The sequence below is a fragment of the Talpa europaea genome (assembly GCF_964194135.1).
Source record: "Talpa europaea genome assembly, chromosome: 10".
Classification (NCBI taxonomy): Eukaryota; Metazoa; Chordata; class Mammalia; order Eulipotyphla; family Talpidae; genus Talpa; species Talpa europaea.
The window spans coordinates 9,051,062-9,074,149 of NC_140077.1; the positions used below are offsets into that span (position 1 = coordinate 9,051,062).

General features: G+C 41.0%; 1 protein-coding gene across 1 annotated transcript in view; it reads left to right on the forward strand.

The window, feature by feature from the left end:
- Nucleotides 1-7,589: 7,589 nt before the first annotated feature.
- The window catches only part of SHTN1 (shootin 1), a gene marked incomplete at both ends in the record, with an annotated part of 92,444 nt that continues 76,945 nt past the window's right edge, over nt 7,590-23,088 (forward strand). Inside the window, 2 exons of the mRNA XM_084245244.1 lie at nt 7,590-7,647; nt 22,934-22,986. Coding sequence (XP_084101370.1) covers nt 7,590-7,647; nt 22,934-22,986 — 111 coding nt within the window. The remainder of the gene's footprint in view (nt 7,648-22,933; nt 22,987-23,088) is intronic.

Here is a 23,088-nt window from a genome sequence, read left to right on the forward strand (position 1 = left end):
ACCTTATTTTAAAGAAGGTAAAGTCCAATTGTATAATAGATATACCTGTCTGAAACATGATTATTAGTGGTAATGATTGGGTATTACCTGGCATGCATGCGTTAGGTTTACAGTAAAGAATGCCTACTTTTTATTAACTGTCCTTTTAGATATATTAGTGACTGTCACACCTGAATTATAACAAAGAAGCACTAGAGAAATTCAATGTGGGCGGCAAAATTCTTTGAAGAATAACTAGTTATAATTGGGGAGTCTGAACACATTTCAGAGTTGCACATTTAATATGCAGTATGGTTAATTGCACTGTAATTACAGTATTTTAGAATGCCATGCTAAGTGTTTAATCCTTTTCAGGTTTGCCCTCCAATCAGTGGTCTGCCTTCATCCTCCAGATTGATGAAGTCTGCCTCAGAGAAGCGGGTCAATAACAAGATTTTACTGATGTGTCTAATCAACTGGGAAAGTTGAAAATGAATCTTTCCTATCTGGAATTTATATTTAATCATAGTTATGTTCTTTTTAATGAATGAATGTTGATTAGTTAGTTGTCAGAATATGAAAACAGTAAGACCTTTTATTTACCCAGATAAGTTATGCTAGAGTCATTATTTGGGTCTGTTTGAGTTCATGTGGATATTTACATTACCTTAGCACATAGGTTCACTTAATCTTATTCATGATATTAATTATATGCTCTAATAGTTACTGCCATGCCATTATTTATGGTATTTACAAGTAGGGTTTGTTTATATGTATTGTGATCATATGGTTCCCCTCTCTTTCACTGGACTAAGATCCTTTTATAAATGCAAAACGTATCTCCACTTATAGAAACCTGGTCTTTAGTAGTTTGTTTTACTGATTTGATGATATCTAATTCAAGGAAGGCAAATTAGTTCAGTTTCAACTAGCTGGTTAAGGCTACACCGTTGAGTTGACTTCTAGCTGCTTTTTGCTTTGATGTATTTCAATATGATTTTTCGGTGTCTGGAGTTTCTTTCCCGGCATAGGCCCTGCAACTACCATTCATCCTTCAACACCTGGCTTGAAATTGCATTCCTCAAGAAAGCACACACTGATCATTGCCTCTTTTATTTCACTGCTGTATCTGAACACTAATACCATCACAGCCCCAACATACTGTATAGAAATTATCTTTTAATATGTTTACTTTAATTAACAGATTGGCTTGGTTGAGAGCAAGTGCCAAATTGTAGTCCTCTGTTACCACCCATGCCTAATAATGCCTGGTACAGGCCAGGTGCTTAATAGTGTCTCAGTACTGAATGAAAGATTGTTCTTGAAAAAACTGTTCTGGGGAGTAAACATCACACCTTGATATGTGTATATGTTTTATCCACCTGCTGTTGAACCAATGGTAAATCAATAAAGTTTGTTAAAAACTTTTTTAATTTACATTTGAAGTAAATATGGATAAAAATGATTAACTTTTACCATGTCGCTATTTTTTTTATACTATGCCTTTTTTTGCCTCTCATTTCTTCATTTGTTTAGTTTTCAAAAATTTTGTAGTTAACAATTTTGATTTCTGTTGTGTATAATTTTATTGGTATTTGTGACTACCATGGGGTTATATTTATATCTTAAATTTATAACATTCTGATTTGAATTAATGTCACCTTAAAACTTCAATAGCATTTAGAAACTCTGCTCCTATAGTACTATTACTCCTATTATGTTATTGTCATCAGAAATTGCATTATATAATGTGTCCAACAACATACATTATCATTAGTTTAATACATTTGTCTTTTAAATAATGTACACAATAAATTATAATTACAAACAAGAGTATGATAATACTGACTTGTATTTGCCCATAATTTTAACTTTATCAGAGTTATTTGTTGCATCACGTAAGTTTTAGTTATTTTACAGTGCCTGAAGGACTCCCTTTAACATTTCTTATAGGGCAGGTCTAGTGGTAATAACCTCCTTCAACTTTTCTTTACTTAGGAATGTTTAGTTTCCCCTAATCTTTAAAGGATAGTTTTGCTGGATATAGAATTCGTGGTTAACAGTTTCTATACTGTGTTGTGTTACATAGTGATATTTCTGTTAACAAAGGACTGCATATGTCAGTGATCTCAACAGTTTACATCAGGAGTATTGTATGCTCTTTCATTTAGTTTTGTGTAATTACACTCTTGACATTCATGCCTACTTTTTATTAACTGTCCTTTTAGATATATTAGTGACTGTCACACCTGAATTATAACAAAGAAGCACTAGAGAAATTCAATGTGGGCGGCAAAATTCTTTGAAGAATAACTAGTTATAATTGGGGAGTCTGAACACATTTCAGAGTTGCACATTTAATATGCAGTATGGTTAATTGCACTGTAATTACAGTATTTTGTAAATACTAGTAAAATAATCTAATCATCTAACTACACATTTCTCAGAAAGTATCCTCTTTATTAAATGAGGCTTGACTATATTTTCAGGACTTTAAATGTCATCTCACCTGCCTCATAGTTTTCCCGGTGGTTGTTGTTTTTTTTTTTTTTTTTCCCTGAGAAATCTGCAGTTATCCTGAGGATCCTTACATGGAACTAGTCAGCGAACTTTAATCTATAATTTCACCTCTCATCAAATATGGGATATGTTTACCCATATCTTTTGTCACATGAAAATTTTTTACATACCATTCTACAGCTCCTCTGGGATATAAATTTCATGTTAAATTGGCTGATCCTTTTTTTCAGGACTGTGGTGCTTAATTTTTCAAAAAATCTTTTTCTTTCTCTCAGTTTCATTTTGGGTTATTTCTATTGCTATTCTTCTTCATTGATCTTTTCTTCTGCTTGTCTATTTTGCTGTAAATCCTATCACATATGCATGGGTTGTTCTTTTTTTTTTTCATTTCTGATCTTGTATTTGTTATCTTTTGTAGTTCCATTGGACTGTTGTTTTCTATAATTCCTCCTCTTTTCATCTTGTTTTTTTCTCTTTATATCTTTGATCATATTAATAAGACTTAAAATAGTATTGCTTATAAGGCTCTTCTATGCAAATTTCATCACCTCTCATTTCTGGGTGATTTTATTGACTATTTTTCTCTTCATTGTAGATCATATTTTTCTGCTTCTTTACTTATAATTTTTAGATGCTGAATATTGTGAATTTTGCATTGTTCAGTGTTGAATACTTTAATTATTACAACATCAAATAATAAAAATTCTGCCATTACTTTCACTTTTATTTTTGATTTCCTTATATGTTTTTGGGTTATTTTTAAAACCTGAATATGTTTAGTTTTTAACAATTTGACTATGATTTGCCTAAGTGTAGTTTTTATTATTTAATGTTGTACTGTTTATGAAGAAAAAAGTATTAATAACAACTTAAATCCCTAAGAATTTGAAAATCATTAATATCCATTGATATAATGGAATGGCTTTCAATAAATAGATTATTTTAGTACAAGGTAAAGTATATATAAAATGTATAGCAAAAAGTCAAACAAATATACATAAAAATTTGAATACTTAATTTTTTAATTTCTAAATTTAATAGTTACACAAGTTGTATATTAAAGTGTTCTTATACTCTGAAAAATGTTCTTATAATAGCTTTATTGAGATGTAACTCACATATCATATAAAGTTCTCCTATGGGAAGTATAGAATTCTACGGTTTTGTGTTTATTCACAGAGTTGCGCAAACATTACCTGAACAAGAAACCCCACATTTATTAGCAGTCCCGTCCATGTTTCCAATACTTACAGTTTTAGATGGTCCCTAATCATCTCTCTCTCTGGATTTGCCAATTCTGTATATTTTATAAAAACCGATTCCTACAGTATTGGACGCTTCTGACTGGCTTTTCATACTTAGTTCACCCATGTTATAGCACATATCAATACTTTAATCCTTTTTATTATTAAATAATACTTCAATCTTATATCATAATTAACACTAAATAGCTCTGAACATATAGACTCATAAGATTGATTCCTTAATGTAGAATTAGTGGCTCAAAGGAGTCACTATTTTATTTCCATCACTTTTGTATATATAGTCAAAAGATTACCTAAATAATGTGATTTTACTTTAACTTCCTAATAACACACCACCAAAGAGAAATTCCTTTTGACCACTGCTGTCTCCCACTCTACCTAACTAGGCCTTGGACTGGTTCTCTACTTTCTTCTTTAGAGGTAGCCATTATCCCAAGTTTGGTACATATCCTTTCAATTCATTTCTTTTTTTTCTTTTTAGATTTATCTTATTTATACAAGCACTGGGTACAGTCAGAAGTGCGGGAGGGTAAGAGGATTCACCAGAGCCAGAGCAGGGAACAGAACAGGCAGACTGATGAAGTACACTGCTGAGGGGAGTAGTGGGCGCGGCAGGAGAGGTCTGCGTGCCATGTGGGACCCTCGCCAGCGGCCGGGGATTGAACCTGAGCTGCAGAGGCTGCGGGCACCTTCGCAGTCCAGTGCTCAACTCCTGCGCCACCAAGGGAGGCCCTCAATTCATTTCTTAAAGTCCTTTTCTCCCCTTCTGTGTGTGTTTTCTCCCTCTCTGTGTATACACACACACACACACACTCATATTTTTAAAGGTTTTTAATCACGTGTTATTTGGAGGTTAAAAATCCAATGCTATACCTGAAATATAAATCCCTGTGTGCATTATTAAGCAGAACAAAACTAATTATATCACTTCTATCCTTTCCATCAATATTCATAGCATATAAATAAACCATATTGTAATGGGAAATCGGAGACCTGAATTCCGATAATTGGCTCTAATAGCCATCCTAATAATTCATTCTGTGCCCTCAAGATAATACCATATTGTATTTCAGAAGGCTAGTTTAATTTCAAAGAAAGTAAACAGGATTAATTTCAGGGGACTATAGATTCAGTGTGGAACCAAAGCACTCAGTTTCACTATAGATTTGGTAATTGACCTCATCTTAATGTCCAAAAGTATTACCTAATTACTGTATGATTATAAGTTCCACTTAAAAAATGGAACTTTGTGAGTAAATTCAGGTATTTAATGGACACGCTGACCACATATGATTATGAGAAAATATTTCTGACTATTTAGATTTGGAGGATGCCTCTGGGGTATTGCCCAATAGTCAGGGTGACTGACCAGGTTTAACAGGTTTCCTGGTTTCTGGACAAAAACAAGATGATCACAATTTGTTACCCGGTTCGTTGAAATTAAAGCCTCCATGATTGTTAGTTGAGGTCTTCATTAGATAATCAAAGTGAGGATCAGAAACTGGAAAAATAGTCCCACAGATTTTACTCTGCGAGAACTGCCCCAGCAATCACATCTTTGACTTCATTTTATATATCTTGTTACAGAGTAGCATGCATGTAGAAGAAAATGAAGAGAGAGTCACTGTAAAAAATGACTCTTGACAGGGAGCTTCTGGTTTTGTTTTCAGGTTGACATTTTCCTATTCCATATCTCCACCTAAAGAAGTGTCCATGCTGTCTATGTGCAGAGGAGGGCAAAAATTGAGGTTTAATCATATTCCTGACTTCTAAAGAATGTATTGTGGAGACACAAATGCTATGTATTCATTGTTTAAGTCATCTTTAGCTGCCTTCTGGATCATCAGTAAAGGGTGAAAGGTTGGGTTACCCGCAGGCATCAGATTCCTGCATGGCTCTTCACAGAACATGATAAAACTGCTCTAAGCCTGTGCAGGTGACTCTGCTCTTGCCCGCTTGACCAGGGACGGGGGTGGGCATCCCAGGACATTTACAATATTTTCATATAAATTTCTTTTTTCTGAAAAAAAAAATTTTGCTTTACACAAGGAAAGAATATATCACTCATGTTCATGTAATTGAAACCTGGGTCATCTTTAAACTCTAAGGATTATGATATAATCTCACAGCAAAGGTCATGTGTTTCTCTCTCTGGTATCTTTATGGTAGCTGCTCTGCAATTATTTCAGGCTATCTTGTGAAAAACTAGGGAAAGGTTTGAGTAATAAAACTCCCAGAATTGTTCTTAGAGATTCAACATTTTAATTCACTCTATTTAAAAATTCCCTGCTGCCCTTCTAGATCATTCCGTTACTAGGTCACCCATGCTAAAATATTGTATCACCTTTTTGAGGAAGAGAAGGTTGTCATTTTTTCCCCAAAGTTGGCTTTAAGCTAATATTTGGTAAGCAGTATTAGATAACAGTTTCAGCATAAACCCAGATTCCAGCTTCCCTCCCCCTCTGTCATGGGGAGACCCACTCAGTAAATGGAGTTGGGTATTTGCATAAAAAAAAAGCAAGCGAGGAAGGAGGAAAGCGCTCTGCGGGTTTAGTCCCACACTAAGAGCTGTGCTGTATTGAGAAAAAAAAAAACAAGAAGTTCCGTGAGTAATTCAATTTGGACTTATTTGGGATGCCTAATGATCAGTGTGCAGGAACTGCGCCTGCTTTAGATTATAATTAGCATCCACAACCCCTTTTTTCACAGACCTGTAATTTTAATTTAAAAAAAGAACACCTATTGTGTGCGAAATTCTGGATTTGGTATTTAGTATATCTTCCTCTCCCCCCTTCACCCTTATAACTCCCCCTGGGAAGTGGGCATTAGCATTATTCCCATTCTTGACATGAAGTTCAAAGAGGTCAGCACACTCAACCAATGGCTAACCAGCAACTGGGGACTGGAAAGAGCCATTTTGAAATCTGGAGGACTGGCCGCCTCTCCTCTGGTCAGGGTGTAAGCCAGAGCAGGCTTCCCACAATACCGAGAGCCGTGCAGTGGGACAAATGCTTCCCTTTGGGCTTCCCTCTGTCCGGCTGCAGCGGCAGCTCCTTCAAGAAGGGCCTGCGAGTGCGAGCCAGACGCGCCCGGGCCCGGCGATCCCGGGGCTGCAGGGGCCGCGCGCAGAGGCGCCCCGCAAGGGGCTGGGCCGGGGGACGCCCGCTCGGACCCTGGAAAGCCGGACCACGCCCTCCTTTGCTCCCCGCGCGCTAACTCACCCCGCGCGCTGCTGGAGTGTCAGTCTGCGGTTGCAGGTGCCAAGTGCACCCCAACTCAGCCTGCCCCCGCGATCACCTAGATTTGCCCCCGCACCCCAGAGTCCCCTATGTGAAAACCGGGGAGACGCCTGGGCGCTATTACGCATCGCGTCCGCGGTACAGCTGCGCTCAAAGTGGGGTTCCCAAGACGTTGCAGAACCAGGGCCGATTTTCTGCTGATTACGCGCCTGGGTGTCGTAGGGGTGGAGGCGAAGAAAGGGGTGCAGACGCCAGCCAAAGCTCATCCCGCGGGTCCCTGCGCCCTCCCGCGGCGCCGGCCCGGGGAAGCGCGCGGCCGCCGCAGCCGGGAGCACGCGCGGCGCCTCCCGCGCCCCCAGCCGGCCCCTCCTCCCCAGGTGACCCGCCCCCGGCAGGTGAGGCGGCGGGCCCGGAGGTGCCGGGCTGAGCTCACTCGCGCGCTCGGCGCCGGCGGGGGAGGAGCGGGCGCACACCCCACTTCCGGGGAGCCCGGCGCACGCCCCGGCATCTTGCTGCTTCTTCCCCCTCCCCCCTGCACCCCTCGTCGCTCCCTCCTTTCCTTTCATTCCCGGCCCCACCTGCTAAAATGAACAGCTCGGACGAGGAGAAGCAGCTGCAGCTCATCACCAGCCTCAAGGAGCAAGGTAGGCGGGCGCGCCGCGCCAGGTGCGGGCGGCCGGGGCCCGCGGGCGGGGACGGCTCCGGGGCGCTGGTCGGGGCCGGGGGGCGCGGGGAGGGAGGGGGGCGACGCCGTGGGGGGCCCGGTAGCGCTGCCGCGGGGGAGAAGCCCGCGCGCACCGGGGAGCCCGGGCCGCGGGTAACCGGCGGGTGCCCCGGGGAGTCGGCCCCGCGGTGCCGGCGCGATACCCGCCGGGGCCTCAGCTGGCGAGCGGAGGTGGAAGCACCAGGGTCTGGCGCGGACGAGGGCCCGCGGTCGCTGCCCACCCCCTGGCACCCCGGAGGAGCAGGTGGGGCTGGATATCTGGGCGCCCGCGGCGTGATCCGTGGTCGGCTGCGCTGGCCTTGCTCCCCGCCTTGGCCCCACCCTGGCACCGTGGCGCTGCAAGGCCCGCTCTGCTGCTTCCCAGCCTTCCCAGCCTTTCATTCTGGGGTGGTCTACTTCTTTCCTTACCCAGCTAGGATTTTCAGGCCTGATGTGTTTTAGCACTTCCCATTTTTAGCAATTTATTAGTCAGTGAGTCAACACCCGGCCTGTGTTGGGTTTCCTGAGTTAAGGCTTGGCTCTAGTCCACAGGAAAGCCAGGCCGTGGATATGCATTCCTATGCCACCCGGGCACTGGAAATCACCCCTCCATAAAGGACTGTTTTCATAGAGCATTTTCATCGCGGACCACACTTCTGATGAGATTCCGGGTCAAATGTGAACCTAACATTTTGCATTTGAAAATAGTGTTGCTGCTCTGAGGAGGGTAGCTTGAGCTTATGCATCAAGAGAGGAGCCATAGATTTAGGAAGTAGAAATGTGCAGGGACATGTGCTTTGCTGAATAACTTGCTGACACGTCCACATGGAGGAAGGGGCCCTGCTCTGGGCTCTGTGGCTCTGGTGTTCTGTTCCAATTCTTTCACTTCTCATGTCTGGACTGATCAGTTCTGTGAACTTGCAAGAACCACTTCCCTTCCAAAGGTCTTGTTATGCTCAAGAAAATAAAGGTAAAGGTAATAGTAAAAAAATGGTAAAGGTAATAGTAAAGCCTTACCTGACTAAAGGCGGGGGCTAAACCCTGTGATTTCCCGGGGTCCTGTCCAGGACTGTAACCTCTTGCTTGAAGCCACAAACTGATACCATTGGTAAGGACACTGGATCCCTCATCCTCCTGGGAACATATCTCAACACTATTGTTTACTAAGTGTTTGACCTGGGGGGAATATTAATCTCCCTGAAATGGACATACCACATTCTTCTGTGGTATCTAGCATCTTCTGGTGTTGCATAAATGCTAGTGGCCTTTGCCTTCCTGGTATCTTCCATGCCTGTCCTCCATTAGCCTAAAGTCATAAGCACAAACATCTGTGACTCTAGTGGGTGGGGAAAGTTTTCCCATGGGATATCTCAAGTGCTTTACCTAGGGGCTGAATTTCATCGGTATTTGAGTAGGCTTTCTAACCCCCTTACCAATAACGTAAAGGCACTTAATCACATTCTAGACTATTGGACCTTCCACTAATGGGAATGTCTGTCATGGACACCACATTTCTTTCTTTCTTTCTTTCTTTTTTTTTGATGAACGGCAAGTTTTCAAATAATGATAAACAAAACATTTCATTTTTTTTTACTCTACATAATTTCAAGGTTAGATTAACAGTGCAGATTACCCACAAAAAGTTGTTTAAATTTGATTTTGGGAACATTCTCTGTCTCTTTGTTGGATTTGAAATATGAGAAAAGGGAAGCATTTCTACACGTTTGGTTCTTTCCATATTGTATTGGAAGACACACTCATGGCGTTGGAATCTTTAGACCATCTAGTCCCTTGCCTGTGGGCATATCAAAGGTAATAAAACAGACTCTGGGATTTTTTTTAAAAAAGTTTTTTCCAGGAATAGTTGGTTTAGTTATACAGGTGTTGGGATTTTTCTTTAGCCCACAGTTTGATTATTATATCTCTCAAAACCAGGGTATTTTTTTCTTATTGGATCACAGATTGTGATAACAAATGACTTTTGTAACCTGAGGGTGTTTATGATTTATATTTGAAGATAAACAGTACTTTTAACTACCTGTTAATATTGTGGATAATTTCATTGCTCTATTTAAGATGAACAAGAAAACCCATCATCAATGAAATACTCTATTTTCCTTTTTAAATGCTGAATGAACTGAGTCATTTATTCCTTTAACAAATACTTACCAAGTATCTACCATAGATGAGATCCATGTGTTAGGCAGGCATGAGGGGCATAGATAGTAAATCAAACAAGTCCTTGTTCTCACCCAATTTATGGTCTAGTAGAGTGGACAGTCATTAATCAAGTCATCATACACATAAATTTGTACAATTCCAGTTATTTTTTTCTAGGGTAGACACTTACAAATGGAACTGTTGGATTAGAAGGGCATGTCGTTTTGCTAGACTTTGCCAAATTACTCCCGACGGCGGTTGTGCCAGTTCACATTCTCCCGAGCAGTGCCCACTTCCCACACACTGGTCAGTGTTGACCACTGGCAGTTTCACGCATTTCCATAGCCTGATAGTTTGTTAGTTTTCGCAAGTCTGCTTAACAAAAATGGCACCTTTTTAAAAATTTGGATGTCTGGTTGCTGGTAAGGTTTGAAATCTTTTTACGTGATGATTGGCCATTTAGGATTCATCCTATGGGTCTTTCCTTAGTGAGTTTTAAGTCTCACTTTGGAACCCATTCCCTCGGAGGGGGTTCAGAAAGAATATTCCTATCTACTCTAACTGCCAGAGCTGACAGCAGCCTTCCCTAATGTGAAGCCTTCAGTGGTGTGGTGAATAAGGTTGCCTTTGACAAAAGTTGTGAAATGTAATGACGGAGTCTGTCATAATATGAACAATCTCTAATTTATACTTACCATTCCCTAAGCTCTATGTCTTATAAATCACACCCACTTCTGAATTACTTCAAAACATTGTATGTTCCCTTCTAGTGAATGGTATAATTAGCTATATTATGTCTTTCTCGAAAGTTATATTATGTCCCTTTAAAAAAAATTAGCTAGTGTGTGATTGCTTATGTTCAAGCAGATGTTGAGGTAATGAGGTAATTCTCCTTTTGTCTTTTTGGGGCCTTTATTTTATTGGACTGATTGACATCTTTAATGCATGGAGAAATGGCAACTTGGGGTACTATTTCCGACGCATATTTCGTAGCTACCAAAGTGGACATTTCCCTTACAAAACATCATACAATTTGCTCCCTCTCTAGAATTCTGTTGGAAAATGATAGACATAGTTCAGCATTTGTTTAAGGTACTTGATTTCCTTTACAATTCATTCAACCCACACACATTGAATATTCATAGCCAGGCACTGTGCTAGGCAGCAGAAATATAGAAGTAATAAAACCTTGTCCCCGCTGGTGAGGAGTTCCTAATCTAGCAACTGTGGTAGGCACGTGAATTCCAGTAAGAGTCTCTAATTTGGCCTAGTTTGGGACATGGCCAACAAATAAACCAAGAGTTGAGTATGTAATTTCAGAAAGTTTCCAGTGTTCCTTTGACTTCCAGGTTAGAAAATTGCTAGAACATTATTTTTAACAAAAGGGACTGAAACTATTGCATATCACAACGACCTTATCAGTCTGGAAAAGCTGGCGCTTTGTCAATTTGGAGCCATATGAAGTCAGTGAATAGGAAGGAGTTATTGACTCAGTGGTTGCCTTGGTGTCAAGTGCGAACTTGGCTTTAACCACAAATTTTCCAAGTGTGGTCCAGGGGCCAACCAACCCGGACACATAGGTCCTTACTTACTTGCTTACGTGTTTATAAATAAATGAAAAGACAATACATTTCCATAACAGTTAGGTACTGTTGGACTTGTGTGATAACTTCTTTCCAGAAATTGTGTATGTGCACATATGTATCACTTGATATACATCATAGAATTCATAGCGTTCTAGAGAAGGTGAGGGAATGGAACATGGTGGAGATGTTTGGGGCACTGGTGGTGGCAGGGTGAGAAAGTAGGCATTTGTCGAGGCTCGAACCTATAACCCCTGGAACAGCTACAAAGATGTAAACCTACTTGACCTCAATAAACATAATTTGGAAGAAAACTAAAGTGCACAGTTATGGAAGGGAGGGGAAAGAGTAACTTCATGGCGGGGAAGCCTGACAGACAGTACCCCAACAGCTGATGAAGGTCAACTTCAACAGTGATTGGATTCCTGCTGACTTTATCCATGAAAGCTTAGAGCCCCAGTCTAATCCCGAGGACATCATCTGAATCTTACTTGAGGGACATTCTGAAAAGCACCTGACCAGTACTCTCAAAATTCTCAAAGCTATCAAAAACTAGGAAAGTCTGAGAAACCGTCACAGCCAATAGGTACCCAAGGAGACATGACAAGTCAATGTAATGCGGTATCTGGATTGGATCTTGAAACAAAATAATATCAGGTTAAAAAAAAGGAAAGAGGAATAAAGTATGAATTCTAGTTCATAATACCATGTCAATATTGGACCATTAATTGTAATAAATGTGCTATACTAATGTAAGATGCTAATAATAGGGGGTAACTGGGTATAGGGCATAGGTGAACTCCGTACTATCTTTGCAATTTTGTTAGAATCTAAAGTTTATCAGGTTAAAGTTCATTAAAGTAGCGATGATGTTCTTATCCTTGTATAATATACCTATAGGTTAAGTTGCAGAAAAATTTCGACAAGTGGAATGTTGTTGGAACCAAAAAGATGTGTATTTTAAGCATTTTTGTGCTGTATATTTCTGTATATTTTATTCCACTTTTGTGCTGTATATTTTATTTCATTGCATAGCCAGGCTTTGGTTAATGTAGAAACAACATGGGTGTGTGTGTGTGTGTGTGTGTGTGTGTGTGTTTTTGTGTATCGTGCTGACTCAGCACCTTAAACACTAAAACATGAGTTCTGAAATTTTTATATGGTGCAATGGATTAAATTATAGAATATTTTTAGAATATTTTATAGAATAATCATAGAATTATAGAATATTAGAATCCTAATCACTTGACGATTGATCATAGTATACATCAGGGTTCGCTCTTTATACTGCATATGCCATGGGTTTTTACAAATGTGTGACGTGTATCCACCCATTACATTATCACACAGACTAGATTCACTCTTCCGAAAACTTCTGCTCTACTTCTTCATCGTTCCCTCCTTATCCCTGAAAGGCTGACAACCACTAATCATTTTATGGGTGCCATACTTTTACCTTTCCAAATGTCATTATCATTCAAAATGTATAGTACGGGGCGGGCCTCCCCTGTGGCGCAGCGGTTGAGCGCTGGGTTGCGAAGCTGCCCGCGGCCTCTGTGGTGCAGGTTCTATCCCTGGCTGTTCCCCGGCCACCCGGCGAGGGTCCCACATGGCGCGTAGACCTCTCCTGCTGCCCGCTGCTCCCCTCAGCAGTGTACTTCGGTCCTTCTGCCTGCTCTGCTCCCCGCTCTGGCTCTGGTGAATTCTCTCACCCTCCCGCGCTTCTGACTGTACCCAGTGCTTGTATAAACAAAACAAACAAACAAACAAATAAATAAATAAAACATGCCACTTTAAAAAAAATTTATAAAAAAAAAAAAACAAAAAAACCAAAATGTTTAGTACATAGCCTTTTTAGATTGGCTTCTTTCAGTTGACAATATGCATGTAAAGTTCCTCCATGTCTTTTTGTGACTTGGTAGGTGGTTCATTTGTTTTTTTGTATCACTGACTAATAATCCCTTGTATGCATGCTCCTCAGTTTGTCCATTTTACTACTGATGAGCATTTTTACTGCTGCTCTCCAATCTCCAGCTCACCTTTTTTTTTTTTTTAAGATTTATTTATTTCTGCATACAAGAACTGGGGTACAGGCCAGAAGTGTCTGTGTGGCAGGGTGAGAGTATTCACCAGAGACAGTGGCGGGCAGAACAGGCAGATCTACTGAAATACACTGCTGATAAGAGCAGCGGGTGAGATAGGAGGGGTCTGCTGCGCTTTGTGGGTCAGCTCCCTGTCAGGGGATCGAACTCTTGCTGCAGTGGCTGCAATGGCTTCATAGTGCTGCATCTTAACCCCTTGCGCCACCAGGGAGGCCCCCCCAGCTCACCTTTTGCCAGCACTGACATTGGCTTTTGCAGCCCAGCTGACTTTCTTCATTCTGTTCTTGTGTTTCCTTCACTGTTTTGTTGAGGTCTTTTTCTTATACAGGCCATGTCTTACAAGTATATGTTCATTTTTCTTTGCATAATCCAAGGAATCGCAAATCATTCCAAAGCCAGTTGTCTAGCCACCTCCAAAATGGATTCTGAATGCAAATATACAGATGACATCAGGGATGGTGTTGTACATTTTAGCTAGTTTCCCTCCCCCCCAATTTGCTCCCCTCCCCCCAACAATAGCTACTGTTGCCTTCCCAGGGTGAAGGACATTTGTTCCCGCTGAAGGGTCCATGGGTCATGAACTTCCTGTTACTGTGCCGGGAGGGTATATATGTCTCTTAAAGTTATTCACATTCTTTCCTTTATGTTGGTTAATGTGAAGTCATTAATATAGTTTGTTGAGAGCGCTTCGTAAGCATCCTTAGTTCATTGACACTGAACTGTAGTCTACCAAGTAATGAGTGAGTTTCAGGTTTGCCATAATTTCTTTTCAGATGTGAAATCTGTCATCTTTGTTTTTTGATCAGATTCTCCAGCGGTGTTTCCCCAGCTTTTCTAGTGTTATATTTAACAAGTGAGGTATGAATGAATTCCCTTTCTACTCATACTTTCAGAGCACGACTTTCTTTTGGGATGTGTGCAAGAAGACCCTAAGGCCCTAAATGAACTTTATCTGTTCTGACTCTTGTCCTCAAATTCCCATGAGAAAGAGGTCTTTCAGGCCTTAGGAGTCTCAGAGATGCAGGCTCACTAGGTGAGAATCTACATTGGAAGATCTCATGAGGCCATGTTTTTCCGGCTATTGTTGGTGACTCTCTGAAGGTGCCCAGTTGGAGGAGGAGAGCTAACGCTTTCTCATGATGCTCCGTGTGAAGACCCGGAGCCAGTCTTCTTTCCTTTAACACACACCTGCCCCGTGCCCACTGTATTGTCAGGCATTGCGCTCCATCTGGGCGTTTAGATCCGTCAAGGCATGATTCTCAACCCAGAGGATTCTCTCTACTATAGTGCTTTTGCACAGTACACACAGTAATATTCAGTGGTGTTTTTTACATGAATGACTTTGGGAATCCTTAGACTGATTCTGCCTCCAGTATTTCTTTTTTTAAGTTTTTTATTATATAATCTTTTTTTTTAATAGAGGCATGTTTTATTTATTTATTTGTTTGTTTGTTTGTTTTGTTTATACATGCACTGGGCACAGTCAGAAGCGCAGGAGGGTGAGAGAATTCATTAGAGCCAAAGCGGGGAGCAGAGCAGCCAGATTGACAAAGTACACTGCTGAGGGGAGCAGCGGGCGGCGGGAGAGGTCTGCGTGCCCTGTGGGATCCTCCTCCGGTGGCCGGGGAGCAGCCGGGGATCGAACCGGCGCCGCAGAGGCCGCGGGCAGCTTGGCAACCCAGCGCTCAACCGCTGTACCACCGGGGAGGCCCTCCAGTATTTCTTACCGTGGGGTTTTACTTCTTATGCATTTTCAAAGTGGTGATATTAATATTTAGCTTAATTACTCTACATTGCAGATTTATGTAAACCAGCCATTCATTTGACATAGGCATTGGCTCTGTGCTTGCTATTCTTCTGGGTGTAAGGTATATAGTAATGAATGGCAGGAAATACAAGAAAACAGACTTATGCTCATATATATAATTTATTGTGTTCTATATAGACACTGTAATACAGGTATATGGATAGTGTACTGTGGTTGCTTATTAGAAATACAAGTGCAGATTTTTGCGCAGTGTTTGGGGGAGGGTTTCTTAGAAAAATGATAGTTGAGCTGCATTGACAAGGAAGAGGTATGGGCAGTGGGAAGGGGAAGACTTTGCAGGAAGATGGAAAAGTATTTGTAAAGGCATCTGGGTATGAAAGGTCTTAGAGGGTTCAGAAGCTTGGAGTATGGTGGAAGTGAGTTGTGGCTCTGAGAAGGGGGCAAGCGAGGCTCCAGGTTGTGAGCTGAGGCTTTTCACTTGATCTTTGCCAAAAGGCCGAGAAGCGATGAAAGCTCAACAAGAGAACGAAACAACCAACTTGCTTTGTTGCTATGCAAGCCATCTCCCTCCTCCAGGTCAACTTGGGAGGGTAAAGGCTGTTTTTTGCCATTCTTGAGGGCAGAGCTACTGGCAGTAGAGGAAGGACAGACTGGAGAGATATTTTTAAGAGATGTGAACATGATCCTTTGAAGGTGGGAGGAAGTGGGGAGCTAAGGGTGACCCTGAAATACTAGCTCGAGGACTCACTAGATCATGACACCAACGAAAGGAGATCCTGTACACAGAAAGGAGATTTTGGGGAAGCGGAGTTGGGAAAGAAAGTTCACCCTCGAACATGTTGAGTTTGAGGCACTTGCTGGGTATCTGGACAGAGGTGTCCAGAAGAGTATCATCCAGAGAACTTTCTGCTGTGATCGGATGCTCTTTGCAATAGCCACCAGCCACATGAAGCAGATAAGCAGTTGAAACGTGGCTAGTGCAAGCCAGAATTGAATTTTAAATTTTATTTAATTTAAATGTAAGCAGTCTTCTGTATGTAGTTGGATAGTGGAGGTCAAGAAAGAATTGGCTGGACATACTGGAGCAAATTCTAGAGATATGATTATTAATCTTTCTGGAACCAGTTGGTTTCCAGGGACACTGGATAGTGCAAAAACCAGAAAAGTCCCAGGTAAACCTCGAATGTTGTTCACCCAAGCCAGAGGGGTTGTTGTCCTGTGGTTGTGAACTTTACTTGTCCTGTTCCTGAAACAACCACTCAGCTGCATCCAGAGCTGGCTAGATCAGAATTTGCAGCTTAGGAAGTACATTCCCTTTGTTGGCATTAGGGAGTTAGAAATTAGAGAACTGGAATGATCCTTAGAACACGTTCTCTGTCCTGATATTCCCCTGATTTCTCCACCATCTTCTTCCTTTCATTCTAGACTGTTATGTGGTGGTTCCCTTCCTTGGCTGCACATTGAAATTGCCTTAGATGGACCCTTCGAAAAAGAAAATAGTGATGCCCAAACACCACCCTTGACTGGTTAAATCAGGATCTTGGGCTGGGGGTGGTGGAGAGGGGGCTGGGCATCTGTATGACTAAAAAAATCCCCAGTGAATCTGATGTGCAGCCACGATTGGAAAGTTCAGCTCTCAGACATGCTCCTACTTGTTTGCCATCATCTTTTTTTTTTTTCTTTTTAAATTTAGCAGTTTATCTTTAGTCCCTTTCTCTTCCCTGTATTTGTTGGAGTTTTAGAAATTTTTTGTCCTGCCATTTTTCAGGCCACGTGGACAAAAGTAATCTCAAGTCTGAGGGTGTTAGGTAGCAGCCTCATGTCTTCAGTCATACACCCACGATTTGATTTATCAGTAATAATAATACTGATACTTTGCCGTATCAGTAATATAACCATTGGCAAAGTAGGTATTAAACACTTGGCCACAACTACACATTCTTTTTTTTTTTTTAAAGATTTATTTATTTATTTATACAAGCACTGGGTACAGTCAGAAGCACAGGGAGGGTGAGAGAATTCACCAGAGCCAGAGGGGAGAGCAGAGCAGGCAGACTGAAGAAGTATACTGCTGAGGGGAGCAGCGGGCGGCAGGAGAGGTCTGCATGCCATGTGGGACCCTCGTCCAGTGGCCGGGGATCGAACCAGCACTGCAGAGGCTGTGGGCAGCCTCACAACCCAGCGCTCAACCACTGCGCCAATGGGAAGCCCAACTACACATTCTTTATATGGTAGCTCACTCACTGTTAATATTGATGCTATGAGAGACATATAGTTAGCCCTGTTTTCTAGATGAGGAGTCTGAGGCTCAACTTAATAACTTGCTGTGGTCTCCTGGTGAGTCAGTTCTCTGCCTGGAATTAGGCTGCACGTCTTAGTTCTGCACTGTCTGACCTCAGAGCGCAGTGGTCTATACTGTATCTGTGAACCCAGGAGATGCAGCCTTCCCAAGTGGTGGGAATCTTCCATAGGACAGAGTTGGTCGCCTTTATCTCTTAGTTTGCATTGGTTGACTCAAGCTTTGGGGTATCTCTCTCATCAAATCAGTATGCAGCTCACTTAAAATTTTTTTCAATCAATGAGCCAGTTCTGAAACAATAAAAAGGGCTTTCTCTGTGACTGTAGCATTGCCAAAGGAGAAGTAAACTGAATAATGTAGGCCATTTTAGGTTTGGCCAGTTTTGTTGAAGATTGGGTTACATATGTTTTAGCCGTGTGTGTGTGTGTGTGTGTGTGTGTGTGTGTGTGTGTGTGAGTGAGAGAGAGAAAGACAGAGACAGACACAGAGACACAGACAAGTTATGAATATTGTTTAGGGCAATAAACTTGGTTAACCTCAACGATTTAAAAATATATGAATGTTTTATTTCCTTTTATATCCTGTCATATCCCCCCTACCCTCTATAAAATGGTCTAATTCTTTTTTTTCTTTTTAAATTTTTTTATTTATTTTCCTACATCGATTTTTTTAAAAAGATTTATTTATTTTTTTATACAAGCACTGAGTACAGTCAGAAGCGCGGGAGGGTGAGAGAATTCGCCAGAGCCAGAGGGGAGAGCAGAGCAGGCAGACTGACGAATTACACTGCTGAGGGGAGCAGCAGGAGAGGTCTGCGCGCTATGTGGGACCATGTGGGACCCTCGCCCGGCGGCTGGTGATCGATCCGGCGCTGCAAAAGCTGCGTGCAGCTTCGCAACCCAGCGCTCAACCGCTGCGCCACCGGGGAGGCCCTCATTGTATTTTTTAATATTTTATTTTATATAATTCTTACATCATTTTTCATTTTTGCACAATGTATGCATTTTCATCTAGGTTATAGTCCCCATACAATTGCACCCCCCCCCCTTATTTTGACCCTTATCCTTCCTCTCCCCGCCACTCCCTCTAGTGTGTCTCTGGTTTATAGTTGCTTGTTGATTTTGATTTTTTTTCTTTCTTATAGTTATTCTTTTTTCTGGTCTCTTATTTAGGTTTTCTAAATTCCTGCTATGGGTAAGAGACCATCGGTATTTTTCTTTTTCTTTCTGGCTTATTTCGCTGAGCATGATCCCTTCCAGCTCCATCCATGTTGCTGCAAATTGCATGTGTTTATCTTTTTTGATCGCTGAGTAATATTCCGTGGTGTATATGTACCACATCTTCTTGATCCAATCATCTGTTTTTGGGCATTTGGGTTGTTTCCATAGCTTAGCTATTATAAATAGTACTGATATAAACATAGTGGTGCAGGTGTCCTTTTAAATTAATATTTTTGTGTCTTTTGGGTAGATTCCTAGTAGTGGAATTGCTGGGCCATATGGAAGCTCCATTTTCAGTAGATTGAGGAACCTCCACACAGCTCTCCATAGTGGTTGGATCAGTTTGCACTCCCACCAACAGTGCAGGAGAGTTCCTTTTTCTCCACACCCTCGCCAACATTTGTTGTTGCTAGTTTTTTAAATATGTGCCATTCTCACTGGTGTAAGATGGTATCTCATGGTAGTTTTGATTTGCATTTCCCTGATTACAAGTGACATTGAACATTTTTTCATATGCCTGTTGGCCATTTGCATTTCCTCTTTGGAGAAGTTTCTTTTTAGCTCTTCTGCCCATTTTTTGACTGGATTATTTTCTTTGTTTTTGTTGAGTCTCATCAGCTTTTTATAGATTTTTGTGATCAGTCTTTTATCATTAGTGCTGTGTGCAAAAATTTTCTCCCAGTCGGTGGGGTTTCTCTTTGCTTTGGTTATTGTTTCTTTTGCTGTGCAGAAGGTCTTTAATTTGATGTAGTCCCAGCTGTTTATCTTTGCCTTCACTATCAATGCTTTGGGTGACATGTCTGTAAAGATGTCTTTGAGGTGCATGACATGTAGTGTTTCTCCAATATTTCCTTCTATATATTTTATGGTTTTAGGTCTTATGTCTAGTTCTTTAACCCAAAATGGTCTAATTCTTCTCACACTTTTTCTTCCCTTTTCCTGTATTGGACTTTATTATTTTTAAGTTGCACATAGTCACAAGAAGCATGTTTTCTGTGGTTTCTATTAAGATATGAATAGGTGAAGTGTTCTTAACACTTTCATAAAGACCCAGTAGTTGGAAGTCTGCAATGCTTCATCTGGACTGTTTTGACTATATAAGAGAAAAACAGTATTGGTATTTTAAAAAAGCCTTCAAAACCATTTTCCCCTGTTTCTAATAGAAAAAAAAAATCTTCTTAATGTCCATATGACATCATAATTTTACAAGTTTTTATTATTTGCTTTATATGTCATAAAGCAGGTCAAGAACAGAATGTAAATTAATTTTGATTTTTCAACATCTACTGATACTTAAAAATGTCAAGTAAACTAAATTAAAATCTCTCAATAATAGATGTTTAATTTTCCAAAAAAATTAGATATAACAATAAGGTTCGGCGCCATAACCATGTGTCACCCAGCGTTGCTTCGTTTTTGTTGCTTTCTGTTAAAATAGGAGGGGGGCATATTATTTTTTTTCAGAACCAAGGACAACTTATACTCATTGGTTGGGAGATTTGTGGTGAGTCCTGAGAGGAGCCGATATTCAGAGGGCTTCTGTGAGCCAACATTTTCTTTTGCAAATGTAATTATTTTTAAAAGAGCCACATATTTGCATGTATTACATTTAGCTATTTTATGGGCTGTCAAGTTTTCAAGGATTCTTTTTGGGTGTGGATTCAATAAAATTGTCCATTTATTTTTATTTACATGGCCTTGGAGTGCTATTGGCTAAGGCTTCTAGGCATTGGTGGTATAATCCTACAAATATTTATTCATTTGAGTTGGGTATCTGAACAATACATAAACACTAATCCTAAAAGGTATGTGTACCCTCCTGCCAATCACAGCATTCTTCAAGTAATGGAAACAGCCTGAGTGCCCATTGGCAGCTGATTGGAAAAGGACGATGTGGTATATATACACAATGCAATACTACTTGGGTATAAAAATGAAAGATGAAATTCTGCCACCTGTAATCACATGGGCGGACCTAGAGGGTATTATGCTTTGTGAAATAAGTCAGGTGGAGAAAGACATACATGAAACAATATGATTTCACTCCTCTGTGGAAGATAAAGAAACAAGAAACAAGCCCTTCTTAGACTGTAAGAACTTTTTAATACTGGTTACAGGGCAGGAGCTGGGGCAAGGAGAAGATACATTAGGTAGAAGCAGCCAGTGGTATTGTGAACAATGGAAACAGATGTCGGTTTATAATGCTATATATCCCTGTTAGAAATCAATGTTACTTCAATCATGCTCAGTGAAATAAGCCAAAAAGAAAAAGAAAAATACCGGATGGTCTCACTCATAGCAGGAATCTAGAATACTTAAATAAGGGACCAGGAAAATGAATAACTATAAGAAAGTGAAAATCAAAATCAACAAAAACTATAAACCAGAGACAGTTTTTGGGGGGTGGGGGGCGGGAGGAGAGGGATTGGGGTCAGAATGGGGGGATTGCAATTGTAAAAAAAAAAAAAAAAAAAAAAAAGAGAAGCTAAAATTCTGATCCTTCAACAACTTTAAGAAAAAAGGTGATGAAAACTGACAATAATGTCACAATAAAAATTCTTATCAGATGTGGGAAAAAAAAAAGATTAAATGAATTGGATTTTAAGGTTCAGTCCTGCCATCATAGTAGTTGTTTGAAACTCTTTGGATCACAAGTGGAGGAAACCAGGATTCACGTTCCCACGTGAATGGCTTGTTTTTGGCATGTTCTCTGCTCCAGTGGTTAGAATTATATGCACTTCTAAAATCAATGACCAGATTATCTGGGATATTATTGAAGCCATTGGGTTCAGATTTGTTGTTTCTACCTTCAGATTACTCATAAAAATAAGAAGCTCTGTTTATCTTTTTTTGTTTTTTTTTTTGCTAAGAAAAACAGAGCTTTTTGTAGACAAATCCTGGTTAAAATGGGAAAAGTATGAAAATCCAACCTAATGAATCCCTGACTCTCTGGTGCCAACCCAGGTGTTGGGGTGGAGGGGGCTGTGGTCACTAGGCCCACCTGAGAGGTTCTGCCTTCGCCAACCCCAGGTCATTCCCTTTAGTCCAGCCTGATATGGCCCGAATATCATATTCTTGGCAGTGATGATATAAAAATGGTTTTGGCTAAAAGAGGAACATGGATATTCAGGTCACTCTATTTTTATTGTAATAGAATCTTTTAAGTAGAAAACGGCTTTTTTTTTTTAAGAAAGAGTTTTTTTTTCTTTTTTAAAGATTTATTTATTAATGCATACAAGAACCGGGGTACAGGCCAGATGCATGGGAGGGTGAGAGGATCCACCAGAGACAGAGCAGGGAACAGAACAGGCAGACTGACGAAATACACTGCTGAGGGGAGCAGTGGGCGAGGCAGGGGAGGTCTGCCACGCCATGTGGGATTCTCGCCCACCCGCCAGCCGGGACCGAACCCGCGCTGCAGAGGCTGCAGGCACCTTCACAGCACAGCACTCAACCGCCTGCGCCACCAGGGGAGGCCCAGAAAACGGCTGTTTTTATCTCACATAATTGGAAATATTTCAAAAACAGTTCACAAATTTTCCAACTTGGTGAAATGAATCTGACTGGCATCTGGTTACCCTTGGTGACAGCAGACCTTGCCTGAAGTGTTATTCTTAGCTGTGTGCTCAGAGCATGACCTTTTTGCTCTGTGGATAAAGCAGGTGTGTGACATGTTGATGGTGTAATAATATTGAATATGTAAACCTGTTTTATTTCCTGGTTTTGAAAATAAATCTCTGAGTACAGCATCGCAGGGTAGTGGTGCTGGAATTAATTTCTGGGAACACACACCTGTCCCCTGCCACACGACAAAGTGCCGGGTACATCACAGAGAAGTGACTTATCGCAGGTCAGTTGTGGCTCTTGGTCTCCCACATGGCCTGGGGAGGACCGAGAGTCACTTAGTTTGTTCACATCTGCCATGTTCTGTTTTTCTCCTTTATTCTTCAAAGCAGAAGCCCTTTTTTCCTGTGGTTTCTTCTGCACCCCACCCCCACCCTAGTAAATCATCAGTGGGTCTAGTTGGGTTCCCAGATTTTCCTGCAGTAAACTTTCGATAGTGTTATAATTTTGCTTGCTTTCTTTTTCTTTCAGCAATAGGCGAATATGAAGACCTTAGAGCAGAGAACCAGAAAACAAAGGAGAAGGTTTGTGCTTTGCCCTTTTTTCTTCTCTTACATGTGTAACAGCCGAGATGGCATGGTGCATTGTTCTGCCACCAATTTCAGTTAAATGCGAATGAGAGTTTT